At 46.2% G+C, this 22464-nt stretch overlaps 1 protein-coding gene across 5 annotated transcripts in view; it reads right to left on the reverse strand.

Moving 5' to 3' along the window:
- EDA (ectodysplasin A) overlaps window positions 1–22464 on the reverse strand; it is a 56268-nt gene that overhangs the window by 16024 nt on the left and 17780 nt on the right. For all 5 annotated transcript variants that reach the window (XM_033137442.1, XM_033137440.1, XM_033137441.1 and 2 more), the window contains exon 2: window positions 5492–5597. In XM_033137442.1, coding sequence (XP_032993333.1) covers window positions 5492–5597 — 106 coding nt within the window. The remainder of the gene's footprint in view (window positions 1–5491; window positions 5598–22464) is intronic.

Below are 22464 nucleotides of genomic sequence, written 5' to 3' on the forward strand. Positions count from 1 at the left end.
TTGTTTTACAATTAAGAGGTGTCAAGTTTTTATAAAACGAATTTTAAAAAATAAACCTGTACAAGGTGCAAGCAGGACAGCAGAAGGTCCGAATTTTGGACAAGCAGCTGAGATTTGTTGGAAAGAGTCAGCCTCATCCTTTAATGCATATAGACTGAGACAACCTCATCGGTTCTCCAAAACATGAAGAAATGTCAACTTAAAAAATAAAAAAGGTTAGGAAAACCTCAGACATGCAGCTAATTACAAAATTACTCAAATACTTGTCCAATTCAGCCCAAACTTGTCAGCAAAAGTGTCTTGGCAGGAGAAAGGCAATTGTGCAATTGCAACCGCTTGAGCTCAGGGATGGGGAGTTAAGACATCAAGATCAGGCTCATAACGGAAAAAGGAGCTGCAAAATCAGACGGCTGAACACGAAGCTGATCTTCATTCATCCACCAGCAAAATAAGAAAAAACTTCATGGTCTTGAGGATCACAAAGGAGTGGCACAGAGGAATATAGACCAGGAAATATGTGTCAGTGTTCTTAGATGATGAAAAACCCATTGCATGCAATGCTTCTGAATCCCAGTTGCTGGAAACCACAAGAGGAGAGAGTTGTGTTGTGCTTGGATCCTGCTTTCAGCTTTCCTTTTGGGGCATTTGGTTGGCCACTGTAAGGACAGGATGCTGGACTACATGGACTATTGGCCTGATCCAGCTTATGTACTTGTCCTTACGTTTTCATATTCTGCAGATTAAGCGCTTATTAGATTTGCTCAGGAAATAACACGAGTGCACAAGACCCTGCAGTGAATAAGGAGTGGTGTGAATGAGGACTATAGATTCATAGAATTGTTGAGTTGGAAGGAACTCTAGGGTCGTCTAGCCCAGTGTTTCCCAACCGAGGGCCATATGGCCCCCTGGAGGAACCCAGGATTTGTGAAAATTGCACAAAGGGGAGGCCACAGCACGAGGCTAAGGTGCCACAGGGGGAGGTGAGCAGTGGGGGATCATTTTTTTAAAATCCTGATTGGCTGGCTATCCGCTTGGCCAATCACAAGTGGGTAAGGGGACGGCCCACCAGGGCCTAGCACTCCTTTTTGCCATGTGCATTTTCTTGGAGCAGTCCTGGTTTGTTTCCAGCAGGAGAGGGTGAGGCTCCCATTTTGACCGGTAGAGCTCATGATCCAGAACCCCAGGTCAGGTAAGTGCGGTGGTAGGGTGGCAATGGGAGAGCTAGAGCTGCTTGTTGCTACCGCCAATGTTGGGCCCAATGACAACCTGGGCCTGACTCTGCAAGGCACAGGGTGCAATCCACCTCAGCGCCTAGTGGACCAGGGCCGTCAGATGTTGTCAAGCCAGGTGTCTCCCATCCTATATGTGTGCATCTGGTTATTTCTGCCTAAGTGGAGAACCTGATATTTACCCATATTGAAACCAGTTTGCTAATCAAAATGCAAAAGATGGAAGTGTCTGAGGTCAGTGTGGGAAACCTCTGGGCCTCTGGACATTGCTGAATGACAACTCCTGTAAGAACATAAGTGTAGCATCCATCTGGTTTTTTCTATTCTCCATTTCCTCTAAGCTGGCAGTCACGTTGCCATAAGAGCAAGAGTCTCTGCTAAACCAAATGGTACCTTTGCATTCCTGTGTTAATCCTAGGCTCTTTGATCCCTAATCTTTAGAGGGGAGAGGTAAACAGCAAGAGTTTTGGTGCCAGGATGTTTAAATCTCACTTCCCTGCCACTTTCCCGCTACCCTCCTGCTATCTTTATGACTTTCCTGTTCCTGGCCATCTACCCTATCCTTTGATGTGTAGGAATGTGTAAGTTTTCTGGGTCTCTCATGTAAGTCTTTGTTACCTGATGCCTACCACCTGAAGACTCCTTGAGGTGTGTTGGAGGAATCTGATTTGCTGATTTGAATTCTGTAACGTTCCCCCCATGTTTAATAAAAGGGCCTGGGTCGAGTGGAGGAGGGGGCTACACTTTCTCTCTCTCTCTCTCTCTCTCTCTCTCTCTCTCGCCCAGAGCCTTTGCTGGTCAAAGAGCTCAGTCTCTCTGTCTTTTCCTTTCTAAACACCCTTCTCACTGGCACACATGCATTTCCCTACACATAAGAAGAATCTGCTGGATCAGGTTAATGGTCCATCTAATATAGCATCCTATTCTCACAGTAGCCAGTCAGATGTCTGTGGGAAGTCAGCAAGCAGGATTGAGCACAACAGCCCTAACCCCTCCTGTGGTTTCCAGCAACTGGTATTCAGTAGAATTGTTGCCTCTGACCTTTATAAGGCAGGGCATAGTCATAGTGGTTAGTAGCTATCAATATCTCTCTCCTCCTTCATGAATTTGTCCAATCCTCTTTTAAAGCCATCCAAGTTGGTGGCCATCACTGCCTCCTATGGGATCAAGTTCCACAGTTTAACAACTGTTTATCAAATATAAGTCCTTTCTTTTATCTATCCTGAATCTTACAACCTTCACTGGGTATCCCTGAGTTCTATTGTTAGGAGGGAGGAAAGATTTCCTCTCCACTTTCTCCATGCCATGCATAATTTTATAAACTTCCATCAACTCCTGATTGCCTTTTCTTAACTAAAAATTCCCAAATGCTGCAAACTTTCTTCGTGGGGGAATCATTCCATTCCCTTGCTGATTTGATCTGCCCTTTTCTTTTACAACTCTACAGTATCCCTTTTGAGGATCAGTGACCAGTACGGATGACAGTATATTCCAAAGGCAGTCACACCACAGATTTGTATAATAGTATTTATGATACTGTCCACTGGCCATGTTGCCAACCCTACTGGGATTGTCCCAGGGAACCATTCCTGCACCTCAGTTCCAGCACCAGGCTCTCTCTACTGACTCTCAGCACGACTGCAAACGCTGAAAATCTCCTGCCCTTTTGCAGCAGGTTGCAGCTTGCAAGGATAGAGGTTTATTTCTCCAGCTCTCTCTTCACCTGTGAGCCACAAACAAAATATGAAGCAAAAAAACCTGCTGACAGAAGGATTAGTCATCCCAGCCAGTGTTCAACTATGCTAGAAGTAGCCAGAAGTCTCTTTTTTTTAAAAGTATGAGACATGAAGAAAAATCTTCCCTTCCTATAAATCTGTTTTCCCTGCAATGTTGAATTAATGTCACATATTTTCTTCCTTAATTACGTGTTCACTCTTCCACAGTATCTTGCAGAGAATTGTTGCTCTGCTTGGCGCAGTCCCTTGGCGCAGATTACCATCTATGTCTGGAGATGGCTGGGCGCCCCTGTTTGAATCAAGATGGTGGGCTTAGCCTTTCGAAACGGCACTGGTTTTAACAAATTTCAAAACCACACCTATGAATCACTCTGGGATAGCCTCTGGACAAAGAACATGAAAACCTAAGTAGAGCCCGATGGATCAGGTCAATGGCCCATCCACTCCCTCTACAGCAGACACTCACAGTAAGGTCACTGTTGTTTCTCCCTACATCATTTACTCTGTTATCACCTGGTTGGGCACTGCTTTCGTTTGGGTGAAGACAAAGGCAAAGTAGGGGAGCAGAACATTTCCGCCTTCTCTGTCACCCAACAGCATTTCTCTTTCCCTGCTAAAAGCAAGATTAGAATACACCTTAACTTCATAAACATTTGGACAGGCTTGTCTAAACAAGAATGTTTTTAGCAGGCACCAAAAAGAATACAGTGAATGTACCTGCCTGGTGTCAATAGGCAGGGAGTTCCAAAGTGTAGGTGCTGGCACACTAAACAAATGTGGGATGGGCTATGTGGTGCCTGTAACAGCACTAATTCTGCCCTTTTTGGGCTCTTCTTTCTTTAGAGAATGATGCCAAGCCCTCCATCACAAATATAAATCTAGTCTCAACGCTACTAGTGGATGCCAGGTTAGTTATTGCCCTTTATTGGAAATCTCATGGTGCTTTACCCCGTGAAGCACGTTCTGATAACGTCTGGGACATCGCTTCGTCAGAAGGCTTGACCAGACACAGATACAGGGTGGTCTGGGGAAGAGGCTAAATTTGACCTTTTTGATGCAGATTGCTTTCCCTTCTTAGAATATATCTGCAGGGAGGGATCTTCCCATATCCGTCCAGCTTCCCCCTCTCTCATAACACTAGAACTTGTGGACATGCAATGAAACTGAATGTTGGGAGATTCAGGACAGATAAAAATGAGGGACTTCTTTAGTTAAACTATGGAACATCCTCCTGCAGGAGGAAGTGATGGCACTAAATTGGATGGCTTGAAAAGAGGATTAGACAAATTCATGGAAGAGAGTGCTACCAGCTATGAGGGGCATTGGCCTGATCCACGAGGCTCTTCTCATGTTCTTATGGAAATCACAGGAGCGGAGAAAGTGCTTTTGGGCTTGAATTCTGCTTGCTGGTTTCTCACAACAGGAATCTGGCTGGCTACTGTGAGAACAGGTTGCTGGACTAGATGAACCACTGGCCTGATCCAGCAGACTATTCTTATGTTCTTGAGTGTTCTGCATTAAGTGTTAGAAAATGGAACAGAAACACAGCTGTTGAACTGCAGCTTGAATTGTTGAATTTTAATAGCGTGGCATTGAGTTGTTTTTTTGTTTTTTTAAAAAGAGTGCTGTGGTATATAAAAATAAACTCTTAATTCTAGCCAAGAGCCCTCTGGGTATTTTGTTGAAACACATGAGTCTGCATATGTTAGAACTGTGGCAAAATCTGTCAGCTGTGTAACAGACAGAGCTCTGTTTGGATTCCCACCTCAACGCCTGCAGGGGAAGGCAGAACCGTGCGCGATAGATAGCTGTGGTGCAGCCTTTAACGCAAGCCGAAAAGAAGGATCCCGTTAAGCATGCTTCACCCTGCCTATGAACTATGAGCTACAATGCTTGCAACTTGAGCGCCTTTTAGTTTGCATGATTTCAACTTTACGTGTTTGATGGACAGCCAGTTGAAATAGCACAAATTAAGCGTGCAGAAAGCTCAGGAGCTCTTTTTGCGCAGGGTTCTCCAGGCGTGGAAAGAGCTTAGAAGCTCTCCACCTTGCTTGGTAGACTCTGGGAGGATCTCACAGAGCTGTCTTGAGTTTCTTGCCAGAACCTCCAACAAAGGAGAGACCGCCACCTGAAAGCCATCTAGATTGGTGGCCATCATAGCTTCCTGTGGGAGTTTAAGCCGAAGCCCACAATAAGTTGAATGCTGTGAATTCTGAAAGGCAACAATCCCTGAGAGGCTGTGCCTCAAGAGCTCTTGCATTCCTTCCCTGCGGAGCAGCTTTCAGAGAGAGGTGCCTGGCCTCAGCTGATGGCTGGGTCAAAGGCAGGTGGGATGGAGCACATGATCTTAGGACATCTCCCTGTTTAGGGAAAGAGAGAAGAGCTGTGGCTCCTATTTCTTCGTATAGTGGCTCAGAAGAATCATAGAGCTGGAAGGGAACCCAACCCCCTGCAATGCCTGACTGCTGGCTATGAAGTGTGTTGAAATGCAACATTAAAACAGAAAAGGTAAAGATTCTCTCTCACCCTCTGATCCTTCGCTGTTCTTGCTCCGCTTATTCCTCCGGACACGGCGGCTTCCTTCCCCGAAAAAAGGCCTTTCTTCAGGGGAGAAGAACTTCAGCAATGCCACCTGGAAGACAAGGGGTCTTAAGTTCCACCTTTGGGGCTGAAACACACATAAAAAAGCAGCTGGCAAAAGGGACAATGCCACACAGTTAACACTGCCTATGGCCATCTTTATATGAATGTTAGAAGAGCCATGCTGGATGAGGCCAATGGACCAACAGGTCCTGTATCCTGTCCTCACAGGGGTAGTTCTGATGCTCCAATGGAACATCCATAAGCAGGATTCAAGCACAAAAGCATTCTCCCCTCCAGCTGTTTCTAGCAAGTGGTATTCAAGAATTTTGGCTGCCTCAGACTGTGGAGGCATAGTCATTGTGGTAGCAGCCCTAAATAGCCATCTTCTCAGCGTATATGTATAATCCTCTTCTAAAGCTATCTAGTTGGTGGCCACCTCTCCCTCCTGTTTCTGGGCTCTTCATCATCTTGGCCGCCCTCCTCTGCCCACCTTCCAGCTTATCGATATCCACCATAAACAGGGTTGTCGGACAGACTCTGTCCAAGGCTAAATAGAGCAGTACTATCACTTCCCTTTATCTGGACACTCAACTTCTGCTGATTCAGTCTAGAATTGCATAATAGCCTTTTTTGCTGCTGCATCACACTGTTGGCTCACATTAAGCTTGGTGTTTCCTAATACACCCCCCCCCCCCCCGATCTTTTTCACATTGTCAAGCCAGGCGTCCTCAATCCTATGTGTGTGTGTCTGGTTATTCCTGCCTAAGTGGAGAACCTGATATTTACCCATATTGAAATTAATACATCTTTAACTAGTTTGCTAACCAAAATACAAAAGATGGATGTGTCCATCCAAAGACAGGCCTGGGGGTATTCTGCATTGTCTGACAATGTGGGGAACCTGTGGGCCTCTAGATGTTGCTTGTGTTCTTGTAAGAACATGACCCTGCTGAATCAGGCCAAAGTTTCCCCATGTGGTCTAGTCCCTGGTCCCACAGGGGCCAACCAGATGCCTTTGGGAAGCCAGCAAGCGGGATTTGAGCACAAGAGCCCTCTCCCCTTGTGCATTTTCCAGTAACTGGCACTGAGAAGCATTGCTGCCTCAGACTGTGGAGGCAGAGCATAGCCATTGTGGCTACTAGCCCTTGATACCCCCTCTCCTCCATGAATTTGATGACAACTGCAAATCTGATGAGCATCCCATGATCACTCTCTCATTCTCATATATATATATATATATATATATATATATATATATATATATATATATATATATACATACACACACACACACACAATCAGAGCACTCTGGATTCTTTGGCAGACACGTTCTTTGCAACAGCACAGATTACAATTTAGTGCATTGTAGGCTGTAAACTCATTATCCAGGTGCTGAGGCCGGTATAAAGTTTCAAAAAGGCGAGGATACCTCAATGCCGAGGAATGTGGGATCCCCTAAGGGAGGTCACTACACCCCAGATTTTACTTCTCATCCTACACCTGCCTTGAGTTGCAATACCCAAGGGACTTTACAGGTGGAGAAGCAGCTTTTCTCTAAAAGAAAGTCAATATTCTAGAAATCTGTTCAGGCTAACACCTCTAATATGTTAGGATATCATATAACAATGTAACGTAAAATATTTCTGCTTTGTTACCTAAAATATGTTATTCCAGAGAATGACCAAGAAACAGTGTTTATCCTCATAACTATTGATGAGATTATAATTGCTAAAAGATTGAAAAAGGTGTATCTCCTACTGTATCTGAATGGATTGAGAAAACTTGGTCAATAGTAACTATGATTAAGCTAATTTCCTACAAAAATACATATAAGCCAGGTTTACGGGGAAGAATGTATTTTTAAAAAACGTTTTGAATCAGAAGTTCAATGGTAATGTGCAACCTTATGCTGTAATAAGTAACAAAAGAATAGCGGCTTTCAAGGTCACCATGATCCAGAATTTGTCTTTCACTTTACATAACAGAGAACAGATTGGATGGTTGTTGCAGCATTATTATTGTGGCAGAGGACAGGGTAGCAATCATATACAAGGAAGCAATTAAACCCAGAAAACTTCGACGAGTAAGTGGTGTGATAGCTGTTTGCAATGGGCAACAAGCACAACTCCACCATCCCAGTGGAATGGAGAAGTTGCCAGGGGCAACACATTCACTGGACTCTCGGAAGATTTGCAAGAAGAGAACCCAGGTCTTTTCCCGCGAGACACAAGGTGGGGTATGGTCGATGCACCCCAGGGTATTTTAAGGAGCTGAACAGAGTGAAAGATTATGAGTCAAGGGGGTGTGGAGTGTGTGTGTATGAACTTAACAAGTTTATTTTTTGGTGGCTACTTTGCTGATGTAGTTAATATTGTTTTCTAGATTATAAATGCTGTATTGATTTGTTAGTCATATGACTTTTGCTTCAATTGTGATGTTTAGCTTATTTTTTAATTGTTACTTTGCTAACAGTGTTTTACAGACTGTAATTGTTTCCACTGATTGTTTGTTAATTATTCTTTATGGTTCAGGCTGTATTTAGGCCGGGGGTAGGGAACCTGCGGCTCTGGAGCCGCATGCGGCTCTTTCGCGGCCCTGCCGCGGCTCCGGGGCGGCTGCCTGGGGCGCGGAGGTGGCGCGGAGTGGTGGGGGCACTGCGCCTGAGAACTCCTCGGCCGGAGGGAAGACGCGCCAGCCCTGCCAGCGATGGAGGGGCAGTTTGCTGGGGGGAGAGAGAGAGGGAGGGAGGGGGCAGCCGGGGGGAGGCGCGGGGGCAGGGCCTGGTGCGACGGCGGCAGCGCAGTTGGCAGAGCGGAGCGGGGCCGTCCCCGCCGCGGCCCGCCACTGTGAGCGCGCAACAGGCGCTCCTCCTTCGGCTCCGGGGCGGCTGCCTGGGGCGCGGAGGTGGCGCGGAGTGGTGGGGGCACTGCGCCTGAGAACTCCTCGGCCGGAGGGAAGACGCGCCAGCCCTGCCCGCGATGGAGGGGCGGTTTGCAGGGGGCAGAGAGAGAGGGAGGGAGGGGGCAGCCGGGGGGAGGCGCAGGGGCAGGGCCTGGTGCGACGGCGGCAGCGCAGTTGGCGGAGCGGAGCGGGGCCGTCCCCGCCGTGGCCCGCCACTGTGAGCGCGCAACAGGCGCTCCTCCTTCGGCTCCGGGGCGGCTGCCTGGGGCGCGGAGGTGGTGCGGAGTGTGGGGGCACTGCGCTGCGCTCCTGGCCCGCCTGGGCTGCGCCCGCCGTGCCATCCTCCTGACCCGCCGCGCCTGCCCGCTTCCCTCCTTGGAGTGTCGGGCCCGGCGGGCAGCTGGGGTGTCCTTGTGGGGCTTGGCTCCGTTGTGCCTTCCCCGCTCCCCGGAGAGGCGGGCGGGCGGGGGACCTTCCCGGCGTCGGTCGCCGGATGGTGCTGCTGCCGCCTCCGCCTGGCTTTGCTGCTCCGCCTCGCCGTCCGGCGCCTCTTTGGCAGCGGGATCCGGGGGGCACCCGGGGGCCCGGCCGGGACTCGGAGCCTTCCTGCGCCGCTGTGCAACAGGAAGGCCGGGCGGCGGCGGCGAAAACGTCCGGGCTGCTTCTGAAACCTCCGCCAACCGGTGCTTCGCCAGCGCTCGCTGCGGGCGGTGTACATGCTCAACGATGGCCCCAAGGGCGGCTCGGGGGCCCGGAGCCCCGAGGCCGGCGCGCTGCAGAGCCTGGCGCGATTCCCCCCCAAAAAAACCTGTTTTTTGCTTTTTGGCTTTTTGCCTTGCTCTCCCACCCCCCCTCTCTTTTTTTTCCTCCCCTCCTTTTTTAATCCAAGGGGAGAAATCCCATTTTTAAAACAAACAAACAAACGAAAAATAAACAAACACCCCCCACAGCTGCTGCAGCCACTCTATTTGAATTTTTATTATTACCCTTTTCTCCCTCTATCCCCCCTTTTTCTTTTCTCTTCCCCTTTTGTTTTTGTTTTCAAAAAAAGGAAAAAGAAGAAAAAGATTTCCCCCCTTTATTTTTATTTTTTAAACTACTACATATTTTTAATAGATATTCTCCCCACCCCACCCCACCCCCAATTTATATTTTTCCACCCCACTTTTCCATTCCCACCCCCCTTTTTCTTTCTTTATTAATTCGCTTGCCAACCTATCTTAGAGGGGGAAGCCCTCTCTCCCACCCACCACACCCCCAATTTATATTTTTCCACCCCACTTTTCCATTCCCACCCCCCTTTTTCTTTCTTTATTAATTCGCTTGCCAACCTATCTTAGAGGGGGAAGCCCTCTCTCCCACCCACCCCACCCCCAATTTATATTTTTCCACCCCACTTTTCCATTCCCACCCCCCTTTTTCTTTCTTTCTTAGTTCGCTTGCCAACCTATCTTAGAGGGGGAAGCCCTCTCTCCCACCCACCACACCCCCAATTTATATTTTTCCACCCCACTTTTCCATTCCCACCCCCCTTTTTCTTTCTTTATTAATTCGCTTGCCAACCTATCTTAGAGGGGGAAGCCCTCTCTCCCACCCACCACACCCCCAATTTATATTTTTCCACCCCACTTTTCCATTCCCACCCCCCTTTTTCTTTCTTTCTTAGTTCGCTTGCCAAGCTATCTTAGAGGGGGAAGCCCTCTCTCCCACCCACCACACCCCCCCAAAACAACTTTGAGCTGAACCCCAAAAAACGGGGGTAGATCACTGCTGAAAGTAGATCACAGTTTCTTGGGAGTTGGCCACCCCTGGTATAAGACATGTAACTAGAATAAAATTTTTAAAAAACCAAGCAAATAATTGTAATAACTACTGTAATAAAGCACTGCTATAATTATATATAATTTCCCTAAAATTTTGGTTTCATTCGCCTTTCCGTGCTGAAATGTCACAACCTGAAGGACCATGGCTTGCCCCCCCCCCCCCAGTTTTGATCCTGGGTACGCCCCTGAGTCAATGCAAAAAAGTAAGAACTTATTCTTGTTGTTTTTACTAATTATACTTTGCATTGGCTCCTATACGTTATTTATTATTATTGCATTAAGGTAAGAAACAATATATGCAGCGTTATATTTGTTTTAAATGTCGCAATGGTTTTGCGACTCCCAGGTGTTTTTTTTTCCTTTGGAAACGGGTCCAAGTGGCTCTTTGTGTCTTAAAGGTTGCAGACCCCTGATTTAGGCTATTATGTCATTGTTATTTATTGTTTGTAAGCCGCTTTGGAATTCATTTGAATGAAAAGCGGCATAGAAATATATTAAATCAAATCAAATCAAATCAACCAGTCGCATGTCAGTCGCATGTTAGGAACATCAGAAGATAAGAACTACCTGCTGCATCAGGCTGGTGACCCATCTAGCCCAGCCTCCTGTTCTCAAAGTGGCCAGTCAGATGCCCCAGTGGGAAACACTCAAGCAGTATTTGAGTACAAGAGCAGAATAACATTAGAAGAGCCTCCTGGATCAGGCCATTGGCCCAGCCAGTCCTATAACCTCTTCTCACAGTGGCCAACCAAAGTCCCAGATGTCCTGCAACTAGCAAAGTTTAGGGACTTTTTCAATTCAGGGTGTGGAGGGGAGTAACATAAAGGCTGACTCACACCTACTAGCAAGCGGGTCAAGTCTTCGTTACCAGAAAAGAACAAAAGGAACAGACCTGCAGTGACAAGCAACAGTCCTCTATGGAGCACCTGATCTGTTAATATTATGAGATGGTGGACAAACAAAACAGGAACTCTCTGGAAAACATAGCCTGAGGTCACCCAAACGCAGATTTGCCTCTCAGTAGCAAATCTCCCTGCCCCTGAAATTGTGGCATCTGCTCTGCAGCGAGATGGGTGCCATCAGCGTCAACATCAGGACCAGACAATGCTGCTTTGGAAGATCAGCATGAAGATAAGAAGAACCTGCTGGATCAGCCAGTGGCCCATCTAGTCCAGAATCCTGTTGTCACAGTGGCCAACCAGGTGTCTGTGAGAAGTCAGCAAGGAAGATCTGAGCACAAGAGCCCTCTTCCCCTCCTGTCATTAGAACATTGTATAAAACAATAAAAATAAGCTAGCCTTAGAACTTAAGAACCTTCTTGATCAGGCCAGTGATCCATATAATTCAGCATCCTTTTATCACACTGGCCACACCACAGTGGTGACGGGAGGGCAGGTAATGAATTGGCAAGCAGGTAATGGTTCTTTCCACCTGCATTGCCCAGGAGTCTTTTTAAGGGAGCTGATTCCAGAGGAAGAACTGTGAAGGGAGAGAGACTCTGTTTGCTACCTGTGCTGCCCCACCTCCAGCCCAAGGAAGGAACCTTCAGAAGGAAGTTGCTGCCATGAGCAGTGTGTGTGTGTGTGTGTGTGTGTGTGTGTGTGTGTGTGTGTGTATGTTGTGAACCACCCTGAGATCTACAGATAAAGGGTGGAATACAAATAAAATCGAAAATTCTTTCTAGTAGCACCTTAGAGACCAACTGAGTTTGTTCCTGGTATGAGCTTTCGTGTGCATGCACACTTCTTCAGATACACTGAAACAGAAGTCACCAGATCCTTAAATATAGTGGGGGAGTGGGGAGGGGTATTACTCAGAAGGGTAGTGGGAATGGGTGATAGGCTGATAAGTGTGGAAAACCTGTTGACGATTCTAAACGGCTGCAATTAGTCTTGCAGGGGAAGGTAAGGGGTGAGATGGCTAAAGATAGCTTTGTTATGTATAATGAGATAAGAATCCAATGTCTTTGTTCAAACCAGGTTTCTCCATGGTTTTAAGTTTGGTGATTAGTTGCAATTCAGCCACTTCTCTTTCCAGTCTATTTCTGAAATTTCTTTGTATTAAGACAGCTACTTTGAGATCTTTTATAGAATGTCCTGGGAGATTGAAGTGTTCTCCTACTGGTTTCTCTGTCTTGTGATTCCTGATATCAGATTTATGTCCATTTATCCTTTGGCGTAGGGTTTGGCCTGTTTGTCCAATATAGAGAGCTGAAGGGCACTGTTGGCATTTGATTGCATACACAATGTTGGAAGATGAGCAATTAAATAGTCCTGAGATGGTGTGTTTGATGTTGTTGGGACCAGTAATGGTGTTATCCGGGTTTATGTGGCAGCAAAGTTGGCATCTGGGTTTATTGCAGGCTCTGGTACCAGTGTCCATGTTGAGTCCTGTTTTTGTATTATTGTGGGTGAGGAGCTGTTTGAGATTGGGTGGCTGTTTGTGGGCGATGAAGGGTCTTCCTCCCAGAGCTTGAGAAAGAGAACTGTCATTGTCTAGGAGAGGTTGTAGATCTCTGATGATGCGTTGTACTGTTTTAACTTGGGAGCTGTATGTGATGACTAGTGGTGTTCTGTTATTTTCTTTTTTGGGTCTGCCAGGTATCCATATCATCAGGCAGGGAGCTCCGCCCTTTACAGCAGTGGGAATCAGAGTTCATTTATGAGCTCTTTGCCTGGCAGGACTGATTGCTAAAGCTGTTCTAGGCTTTCTCTTTTTTACAATATTGCCCGCCCTCGAACATTGTTTTAATGCTTTCTTTTTACTGCCTTCTGAAGCTATCTATCCGTGTATATATTAATTCATTTCCCACTACATTGGACCATGGGGTGGGGGTGTGTGCTTCACCAGCACCAACAGGAGGCAACATAAACATGCCCAAGGGCAGTGGATTGTGTCCATTAAGCTTCTGCCCGTGGTGTGGCGGGTAGCCAAATCACTCCTGAGGCTGTTGACAACAACTGACTTAACAACACCTTTTCTTCCCAAACACGGCCGTTCCTTGTAGCGCATTAAAAAACGCAGATTACATCCTTCAGAGGTGGTAATTAAGGCATCAACTGAATTTATGCTGCCAGATCACATCACTGCTCCAAATATATATTATAATATGTGTTGTAAAAACAGAGGAGGGAAGAATGGCATTTGCCCGAACATGAACGGGGCTCAACTAGGAGTAGCTTGTTTGTTCAGGCTGTTGCCTTCAGTGCAGGGTACAGCTGTGCCAAACGCAGAGATTAAGACATAGAATCATAGAACTGTAGAGTTGGAAGTGACCCCAGGGGTCATCTAGTCTAACCCCCTGCAATGCAGGAATCGCAACTAAAGCATCCCCGATAGGTGGCCTCCTAAGCTGTTTAAAAACCTCTAATGAATAATACAATCGTAGAATTGTAGGGTTCAGAAGGACCCAAAGGGAGGCTGTGATGGCCACCAACTTGGATGGCTTTAAAACAGGATCAGATTCATGAAGGAGAGTGCTATTGATGGCTACTAGCCACAATGGCTATGTTCTGCCTCAACAGTCAGAAGAAGCAATGCTTCTGGATGCCAGTTGCTGGAAACCAGAGAAGGGGAGGGGGACCTTGTGTTCAGATCCTGCTAGCAGGGGTTCCTGTTGGGGCATCTGGTTATGAAAAAAGGAGACTGGACTAGATTGGCCCTTTGCTGGATCTGGAATGGCTCTTCTGACATTTTTAGAAGTTCACTTTCTGGTCACCAGGATAAACCTGACAGGAGAGTGACAGGGTGGTGGAGTTTTTTTTTTTGGACGTGCTTACTTCTATTGTCCAAGTGGTCCTCTGTACACTTACAGATATGGGACTCGTCTGCCCAAACCTCAGGCAGAACCTTCTGGAGATGTCCAGTCACATGTCAATTCTTTAAGATCTCTCAAGAACACAAGACAATGGCCTATCTGCTCTAGTATCCTGTTCTCAAAGTGGCCAACCAAATGCCCCAAAGGGAAACCAGTAAGTAGGACTCAAACACAAGAGCACTCTCCCCTCCTATGGTTTCCAGCAAATTCTATTCAAAAGCACTACTGCCTCTGACAGTGGAGGCAGAGCATAGCCATTGTGGCTAGTAGCCATCAACAGCCCTCTCCTACATGAATTTGTCAAATCCTCTTTTAAAGCCATCCAAGTTGGTAGCCATCACTGCCTCCTGAGGGAAGGAGTTCCACATTTTAAATATGCACTGTGTCAAGAAGTCCTTCCTTTTGTCTGTCCTGAATCTTCCAACATTCAGCTTCATGGGATGTCCAAGAGTTCTAGTGTTATTGGGGGTGGGGGGGGGGGAGGAATTGTTCTCTATCATCCTTCTCCAGGCCATGGATCATTTTGTAAACGCCTATCATGTTGCCTCTTGCTCACCTTTTCTCTTAGTCAGGGTGCTCAACAAACCCAGTGATTCATTCAATTAATCTCTTAAAAAAAAACTTTTTATCTATCCCACTCTTTTTTCCTTTACCGATCTCAGTGGGTAAACTTCCTTGACACAGATAACACTTCCTGTGCCTTGGCAGAAAACAGAGCTCTGCTGATCTATATCAGCGACTGCTTTCAGATGCAGATGAAATATATGGCGGCCGCCAAACCCCCCTTTGTTTCATTGCCAGAAGGAACGTTTTCACAGAGAGGCCTTAATTTCCGTGTGCACACTCTGCAACAGTTTGGCTTTACCCCCAGTGGTGCACTCCATTGTCTCTTGAGAAAGACAAATGCCAACAACCAAGGAACACGGGGACTCAACCACAAAGCTACTTCAACTTTAATAATTCACAGAATCATAGAATCACAGCCCTTCATATATTTGAAGATGGCTCTCATATCCCCTCTCAATCATCTCCTCTTCTCCAGGTTAAATATCCCCAACTTCCTCAAACGTTCCTTATCCAGCCTGGTTTCCAGAAACGATGCAAACTACCGTATATGAGCATTAAGGAGGAAGAGCCATGCTAACCAAGGAAGCAAAAGGCTTGCAAACTGATCCCAAGCGAGCCCTGATGTCAGCTCAGTAGAACATTACCTCCACCAAGCACCCCCACCACTAGACTGGGCCTCCAGTCCAAACCGTCTGCAGCGAGTTGGGAGTAGATATCCCTTTGGGTCCCTTCCAACTCTATGATTATATTATTCATTGGAGATTTTTAAACAGAGGTTGGATGGCCACCTGTCAGGGATTCTTAGGCTGTGATTCCTGCATTGCAGGATGTTGGGCTTCATGAACCTTGGGGATTCCTTCCAACTCTATAGTTTGATAATTCATTTTACAGAAACTGGCATGCCTACTTAGGATCAACGTTTCAAGCTCCATTTGATCCAAGCTCTAACTGGGGAGCCCTTCTCATTCTCCACTTGCTTCTCCAATCAGCCAGCCTACCCCAAAGGCAGGATGGCTGGGAAGGCTGGTGGCCAATGACATTCTTGACTCAATAGTCCTGTTATTTTAAAAAAAAACACACATCACATTTCTGTTAACATAACAAGCAAAGGTTTTTGAGAGCTGAAGATAATAACTTGCTAACATGGAATGTAAGAATATACAAACAGCCTGCTGCATCAGACTGCTGTCTCATCTAATCCAGCATCCTGTTCTCACATTGGTCAAATGCCCTTAAGAACTTAGCAATCTAGATAGACTGCCTCTTGGCCTGGAGGTTCCATGAGAGCATCAGAAGAGTCCTCCTGAATCAGGCCAGTGGCCCACCTAGTCCAGCATCCTGTTCTCACAGTGGCCAACTGAACTTTTCTCCATCAACTTTCTCCATACGATGCATAATTTTATAAACTTGTTAGACTTAGCCCATCCTTTAAAGTGGATGGAAAAAGGGAAGAGATAAAAGCTTTCCTCCCTCTGTCATAACACCAGAACTTGTGGACATCCAATGAAGCTAAATGTTGATATTTTCAGGGCAGATGAAAGGAAGTCCTTCTAAGTAAATCTATGGAACTCATTCCCACAGGAGGCAGTAATGGCCACAAACCAAGACAGCTTTAGAAGAGGATTAGACAAATTCATGGAAGAGGACAGGGGTATAAATGATTTCTAGCCATGATACCCCTTCATGGATCACTGCCTTGTCGTGGCGAAGGGGCTTGAATTACTCAGGGAAGCTATGAGCTATGCCGTGCAGGGCCACCCAAGATGGACAGGTCATAGTGGAGAGTTTGGACCAAACGTGATCCACCTGGAGGAGGAACTGGCAACCCACTCCAGTATCCCTGCCAAGAAAACTCCATGGACAAAGACAACAGGCATATAAAAGATATGACGCTGGAAGATGAGCCCCTCAGGTCGGAAGGCGTCCAACATGCTACTGGGGAAGAGCGGAGGACAAGTACAAGTAGATCCAAAGCTGATGAAGCGGCTGGGCCAAAGCCGAAAGGACACTCAGTTGCGGATATGCCTGGAAGCGAAAGGAAAGTCCAATGCTGTAAAGAAAAGTATTGCATAGGAACCTGGAATGTAAGAACCATGAACCTTGGTAAGCTGGATGTGGTCAAAAATGAGATGGCAAGAATAAACATTGACATCCTGGGCATCAGTGAACTAAAATGGACGGGAATGGGCGAATTCAGTTCAGATGACTATCATATCTACTACTGCGGGCAGGAATCCCGTAAAAGAAATGGAGTGGCCCTCATAGTCAACAAAAGAGTGGCGAAAGCTGTACTGGGATGCAATTTCAAAAATGATAGATTGATCTCGATACAAATCCAAGGCAGTCCTTTTAACATCACAGTAATCCAAGTTTATGCACCAACTTCCAGTGCTGAAGAAACTGAAATTGACCAATTCTATGAAGACTTACAACACCTTATAGAAATGACACCAAAGAAGGATGTTCTTCTCATTATAGGGGATTGGAATGCTAAAGTAGGGAGTCAAGAGATAAAAGGAACAACTGGCAAGTTTGGCCTTGGAGTTCAAAATGAAGCAGGGCAAAGGCTAATAGAGTTCTGTCAGGAGAACAAGCTGGTCATCACAAACACTCTTTTCCAACAACACAAGAGACGACTCTACACATGGACATCACCAGATGGGCGACATCGAAATCAGATTGATTATATTCTCTGCAGCCAAAGATGGAGAAGCTCTATACACTCAGCAAAAACAAGACCTGGAGCTGACTGTGGCTCTGATCATCAGCTTCTTATAGCAAAATTCCAGCTTAAACTGAAGAAAGTAGGAAAAACCACTGGGCCAGTAAGATACAATCTAAATCAAATTCCTTATGAATACACAGTTGAAGTGAAAAACAGGTTTAAGGACTTAGATTTGGTGGATAGAGTGCCTGAAGAACTGTGGATGGAGGCTCGTAACATTATACAGGAGGCAGCAACGAAAACCATCCCAATGAAAAAGAAATGCAAGAAAGCAAAGTGGCTGTCCAATGAGGCCTTAAAAATAGCGGGGGAGAGAAGGCAAGCAAAATGCGAGGGAGATAGTGAAAGATACAGGAAATTGAATGCAGATTTCCAAAGAATAGCAAGGAGAGACAAGAGGGCCTTTCTAAACGAGCAATGCAAAGAAATAGAGGAAAATAACAGAATGGGAAAAACCAGAGATCTGTTCAAGAAAATTGGAGATATGAAAGGAACATTTCGTACAAAGATTACCACAATTAAGGACAAAAGTGGAAAGGACCTAACAGAAGCAGAAGACATCAAGAAGAGGTGGCAAGAATACACAGAGGAACTATACCAGAAAGATATAGAGGTCTCATACACCCCAGGTAGTGTGGTTGCTGACCTTGAGCCAGACATCCTGGAGAGTGAAGTCAAATGGGCCTTAGAAAGCCTTGCTAACAACAAGGCCAGTGGAAGTGATGATATTCCAGCTGAACTATTTAAAATCCTAAAAGATGATGCTGTTAAGGTGCTACACTCAATATGCCAACAAGTTTGGAAAACTCAGCAGTGGCCAGAGGATTGGAGAAGATCAGTTTACATCCCAATCCCAAAGAAGGGCAGTGCCAAAGAATGCTCTAACTACCGCACAATTGCACTCATTTCACACGCTAGCAAGGTTATGCTTAAAATTCTACAAGGCAGGCTTAAGCAGTACGTGGACCGAGAACTCCCAGAAGTGCAAGCTGGATTTCGAAGGGGCAGAGGAACCAGAGACCAAATTGCAAACATGCGCTGGATTATGGAGAAAGCTAGAGAGTTCCGGAAAAACATCTACTTCTGCTTCATTGACTACGCAAAAGCATTTGACTGTGTCGACCACAGCAAACTATTGAAAGTTCTTAAAGAAATGGGAGTGCCGGATCACCTCATCTGTCTCCTGAGAAATCTCTATTTGGGACAAGAAGCTACAGTTAGAACAGGATATGGAATAACTGATTGGTTCAAAATTGGGAAAGGAGTACGACAAGGCTGTATATTGTCTCCCTGCTTATTTAACTTATATGCAGAATTCATCATGCGAAAGGCTGGGCTGGATGAATCCCAAACCGGAATTAAGATTGCCGGAAAAAATATCAACAACCTCAGATATGCTGATGATACAACCTTGATGGCAGAAAGTGAGGAGGAATTGAAGAACCTTTTAATGAGGGTGAAAGAGGAAAGCGCAAAATATGGTCTGAAGCTCAACATCAAAAAAACTAAGATCATGGCCACTGGTCCCATCACCTCCTGGCAAATAGAAGGGGAAGAAATGGAGGCAGTGAGAGATTTCACTTTCTTGGGTTCCATGATCACTGCAGATGGTGACAGCAGTCACGAAATTAGAAGACGCCTGCTTCTTGGGAGAAAAGCAATGACAAACCTAGACAGCATCTTAAAAAGCAAAGACATCACCTTGCCAACAAAGGTCCGTATAGTTAAAGCTATGGTTTTCCCAGTAGTAATGTACGGAAGTGAGAGCTGGACCATAAAGAAGGCTGATCGCCGAAGAATTGATGCTTTTGAATTATGGTGCTGGAGGAGACTCTTGAGAGTCCCATGGACTGCAAGAAGATCAAACCTATCCATTCTCAAGGAAATCGGCCCTGAGTGCTCACTAGAAGGACAGATCCTGAAGTTGAGGCTCCAGTACTTTGGCCACCTCATGAGAAGAGAAGACTCCCTGGAAAAGACCCTGATGTTGGGAAAGATGGAGGGCACAAGGAGAAGGGGACGACAAAGGATGAGATGGTTGGACAGTATTCTCGAAGCTACTAACATGAGTTTGGCCAAACTGCGGGAGGCAGTGAATGATAGGCGTGCCTGGCGTGCTCTGGTCCATGGGGTCACGAAGAGTCGGACACGACTGAACGACTGAACAACAACAACAGCCATGATAGGTCTGCTTTGCTTCCATGGTCAGAAGCAGCAATGCTTCTGAATCCCCATTGCTGGAAACCACAGGAAAGGAGAGTGCTGCTCTTGTGCTCAGGTCCTGCTTGTGGGTCCCCATGACAGGCCTCTGGTTGTCCACTAAGAGAACAGGATGCTGAACTGGATGAACCATTAGCCTGATCCAGCAACCAGGGTCTTCCTGTGTTTGTATGGAACCTCCAAGTGCAGGGGCAGTCTGTCTCAATTCTTAGGCCACTGAGAGATGATGATGTTGGACTAGGTGGGCCACTGGCCTGATCCAAGAGCACTGTTCTTATGTTCTTAGATGCGTGAACCTCAATGTTTAGTTGAGCTCTTCGCTCGGGATACAGGAGTGTTGTTTGTTAAGCCCATTTGCCCGCAGCTACGTCTAAGACTCTTTCCGGCAAATCTAAGGGCTGCAATCCAGATCCAGTCCCACATGCCAAGTCTGAGCTTGTTTCAGATCTCTCATTGAATTCACCCTGTTGTGGCACAGAGTCTCAGCCTGCTAGTGTCTGGAACAGCAAAAACAAGGCTTATGAGTGGGGCCCAATGATTGACTCAAGGTCCCATTTGAAAAGGTCTAGTTGCCCTCGGGGTCCCCCAGCAGCTTCCAGATCTAAAATTGCTTCTGGACCTTGGAGGTTCCATAGGAAGAACCTGTCAGTTGGTTTAGGCCAACAATGGTCAATCTAGTCCAGCATTCTGTTGTCACAGAGACGAACCATACTATTGTGGGAAAACTGAAAGCACTGTTTAAATGAGAAGGGAGGAAACAAACCAGTGTGTAGTGGTTAGTGTTTCTGTGTGACCATGGGGCAATCAATGCCCCTGCAATCCATTTCAGTGTTGTTGTGAGGATAATAGGGGGAGTTGGAGAAGCATGTCCACCACTTCTGAGTTTCTTGAATGAAAAAAGTTTTTAAAAATGTAATAAACAAGCAAGTTGCAGCAGACCAGAGGCCTGCCTAGGTTCAGCATCCTGTTCTTACAGTGGCCAGATGGGTGCCACAAAGGGAGGCCCTAAGCAAGAGCTGAGAGCCACAGTGACTTTCCCTGTCTGCAATTGCCAGCATCTGATATTCAGAGTATCGTTGTCTCCGGTAGAAAATAATGGACTCTCCTTCATTAGAGGTTTTAAAGCAGAGGTTGAATGGCCACTCCTCAGCGATTCTTTGGCTGTGAGTCCTGCATTGCAGGTAGTTGGTGTAGACGACCCTTGATGTCCCTTTTCAACTCTAAAATTCTATGATTCTGTGATAAGCATGAGAAGCAGTCATGGATAGTCTTATTGACCACAAATGTATCTAACCTCCTATTCTAATGCCATGCAAGTTGGACCTGGATGACTCAGTAACTGAAACCCAAACACAGACCACAGTTTCAATCAACTACATATGGAGAACTCAATTAAGCTGCAGTTCTCTTCAACTGATGCAAGGGGGGGGTCCCCACTCCTCACTTTGCAAGCTGTCATTGACGTTCCTTCCCTAAAGCTAGTCCACTGAGCTCTGGCATTGCAGGGGGTTGGACTGGATGACCAATTATAGACCTTCCAGGTCTATAATTGAATGATGAATCTGATTCTTTGACTGTGATTCCTGCCTAGCAGGTGATTAGATCAGATGGCCCTTGGGAGATGGTTCCAACTCTACAATTCCATGATTCTATGTTAAAAGCTCTACTTCCTTCGTGTCAGACAAGCAAGCAGAGTGTTGGACAAGCTTTTGTGCCATAAGACACGGAGTATGAGCCAGTTAAGCACTACAGCATCGAACAGACTTAAAGCATCCAGATGTTTCCTCACTCTGCACTCCAGATGGCTCACAGCTGGGTGACAGCTGTCTGCATTAAAGAGCAACTCTGCATAATAAGTCGCTGGAGAAAAATTAATTTCCCGTAAAAACTTTGCTAGTGATAAAAGGAAAATCCCATTAAAGGTCTCTGACTCCGCAATTGAGTTCAGTTGTGGGGCTATAAAATGATTCCCTTTTGAAATCCCATGGCCCAAGAAAACCCAAAATAAAGATGTGGAGCAGCTTATCTTAGGAGTGATTCCTCTGGATGCTTGCATGAGGTTTTTCTCTTAACAAACCAAGACACAGAGAACATAAGTAAGAAGGACCTTGCTGGATGAGGCCAATGTTTCATCCAGTCCAGCCTCCTGTTCACACAGTGGCCAAATAACCCTAAGAGACTAGGAAATGAAATAGGCTGCTGCTGGGCTTGGAGATTCCATAAGCACACCAGAAGAGCCCTGCTAGATCAGGCCAATGGCCCATCTAGTCCCAGTGTCCTGCCCTCACAGTGGCCAACCAGATGCCCCAATGGGAAGCTTGCAAGCAGGATCCCAGCACAAGAGAACTCTACCCTCCAGTGCCTTCCAGCCACAGGCATGCAGAAGCAATGCTGCCTCAGACTGTGGAGGTAGAATCATAGAATTGTAGAATTGGAAGGGAGACAGAAGGCCATCTAGTCAACCCCCTGCAATGCAGGAATCACAGCTAAAGCATCCATGACAAATGGCTTTCCAACCTTGGCTTAAAAACCTCCAATGGTGGAGAGCCTGTTCCACTGTTGAGCAGCTTATAACCATCAGAAAGTTATTCTTGATGTTTAGTTGGAATCTTCTTTCTTGTAACTTGAAGCCATTGGTTTGGGTCCTAAAATCTGGAGCAAGAGAAAACAAGCTGCTCCATCTTGCAAGTGAAAGCCCTTTACACATTTGAAAATGACTATCATATCTCCTCCCAGATTCCTCTTTCCCAGGCTAACCCTCAACCGTTCCTCGTAAGGATTGATTTTCAGACCCTTGATCATCTTGATTGCCCTCTTCTGTATACACTTCAGCTTGTCAATACCATTCTTAAACTTTAGCACC

This window comes from Lacerta agilis, chromosome Z, assembly GCF_009819535.1.
Source record: "Lacerta agilis isolate rLacAgi1 chromosome Z, rLacAgi1.pri, whole genome shotgun sequence".
Classification (NCBI taxonomy): Eukaryota; Metazoa; Chordata; class Lepidosauria; order Squamata; family Lacertidae; genus Lacerta; species Lacerta agilis.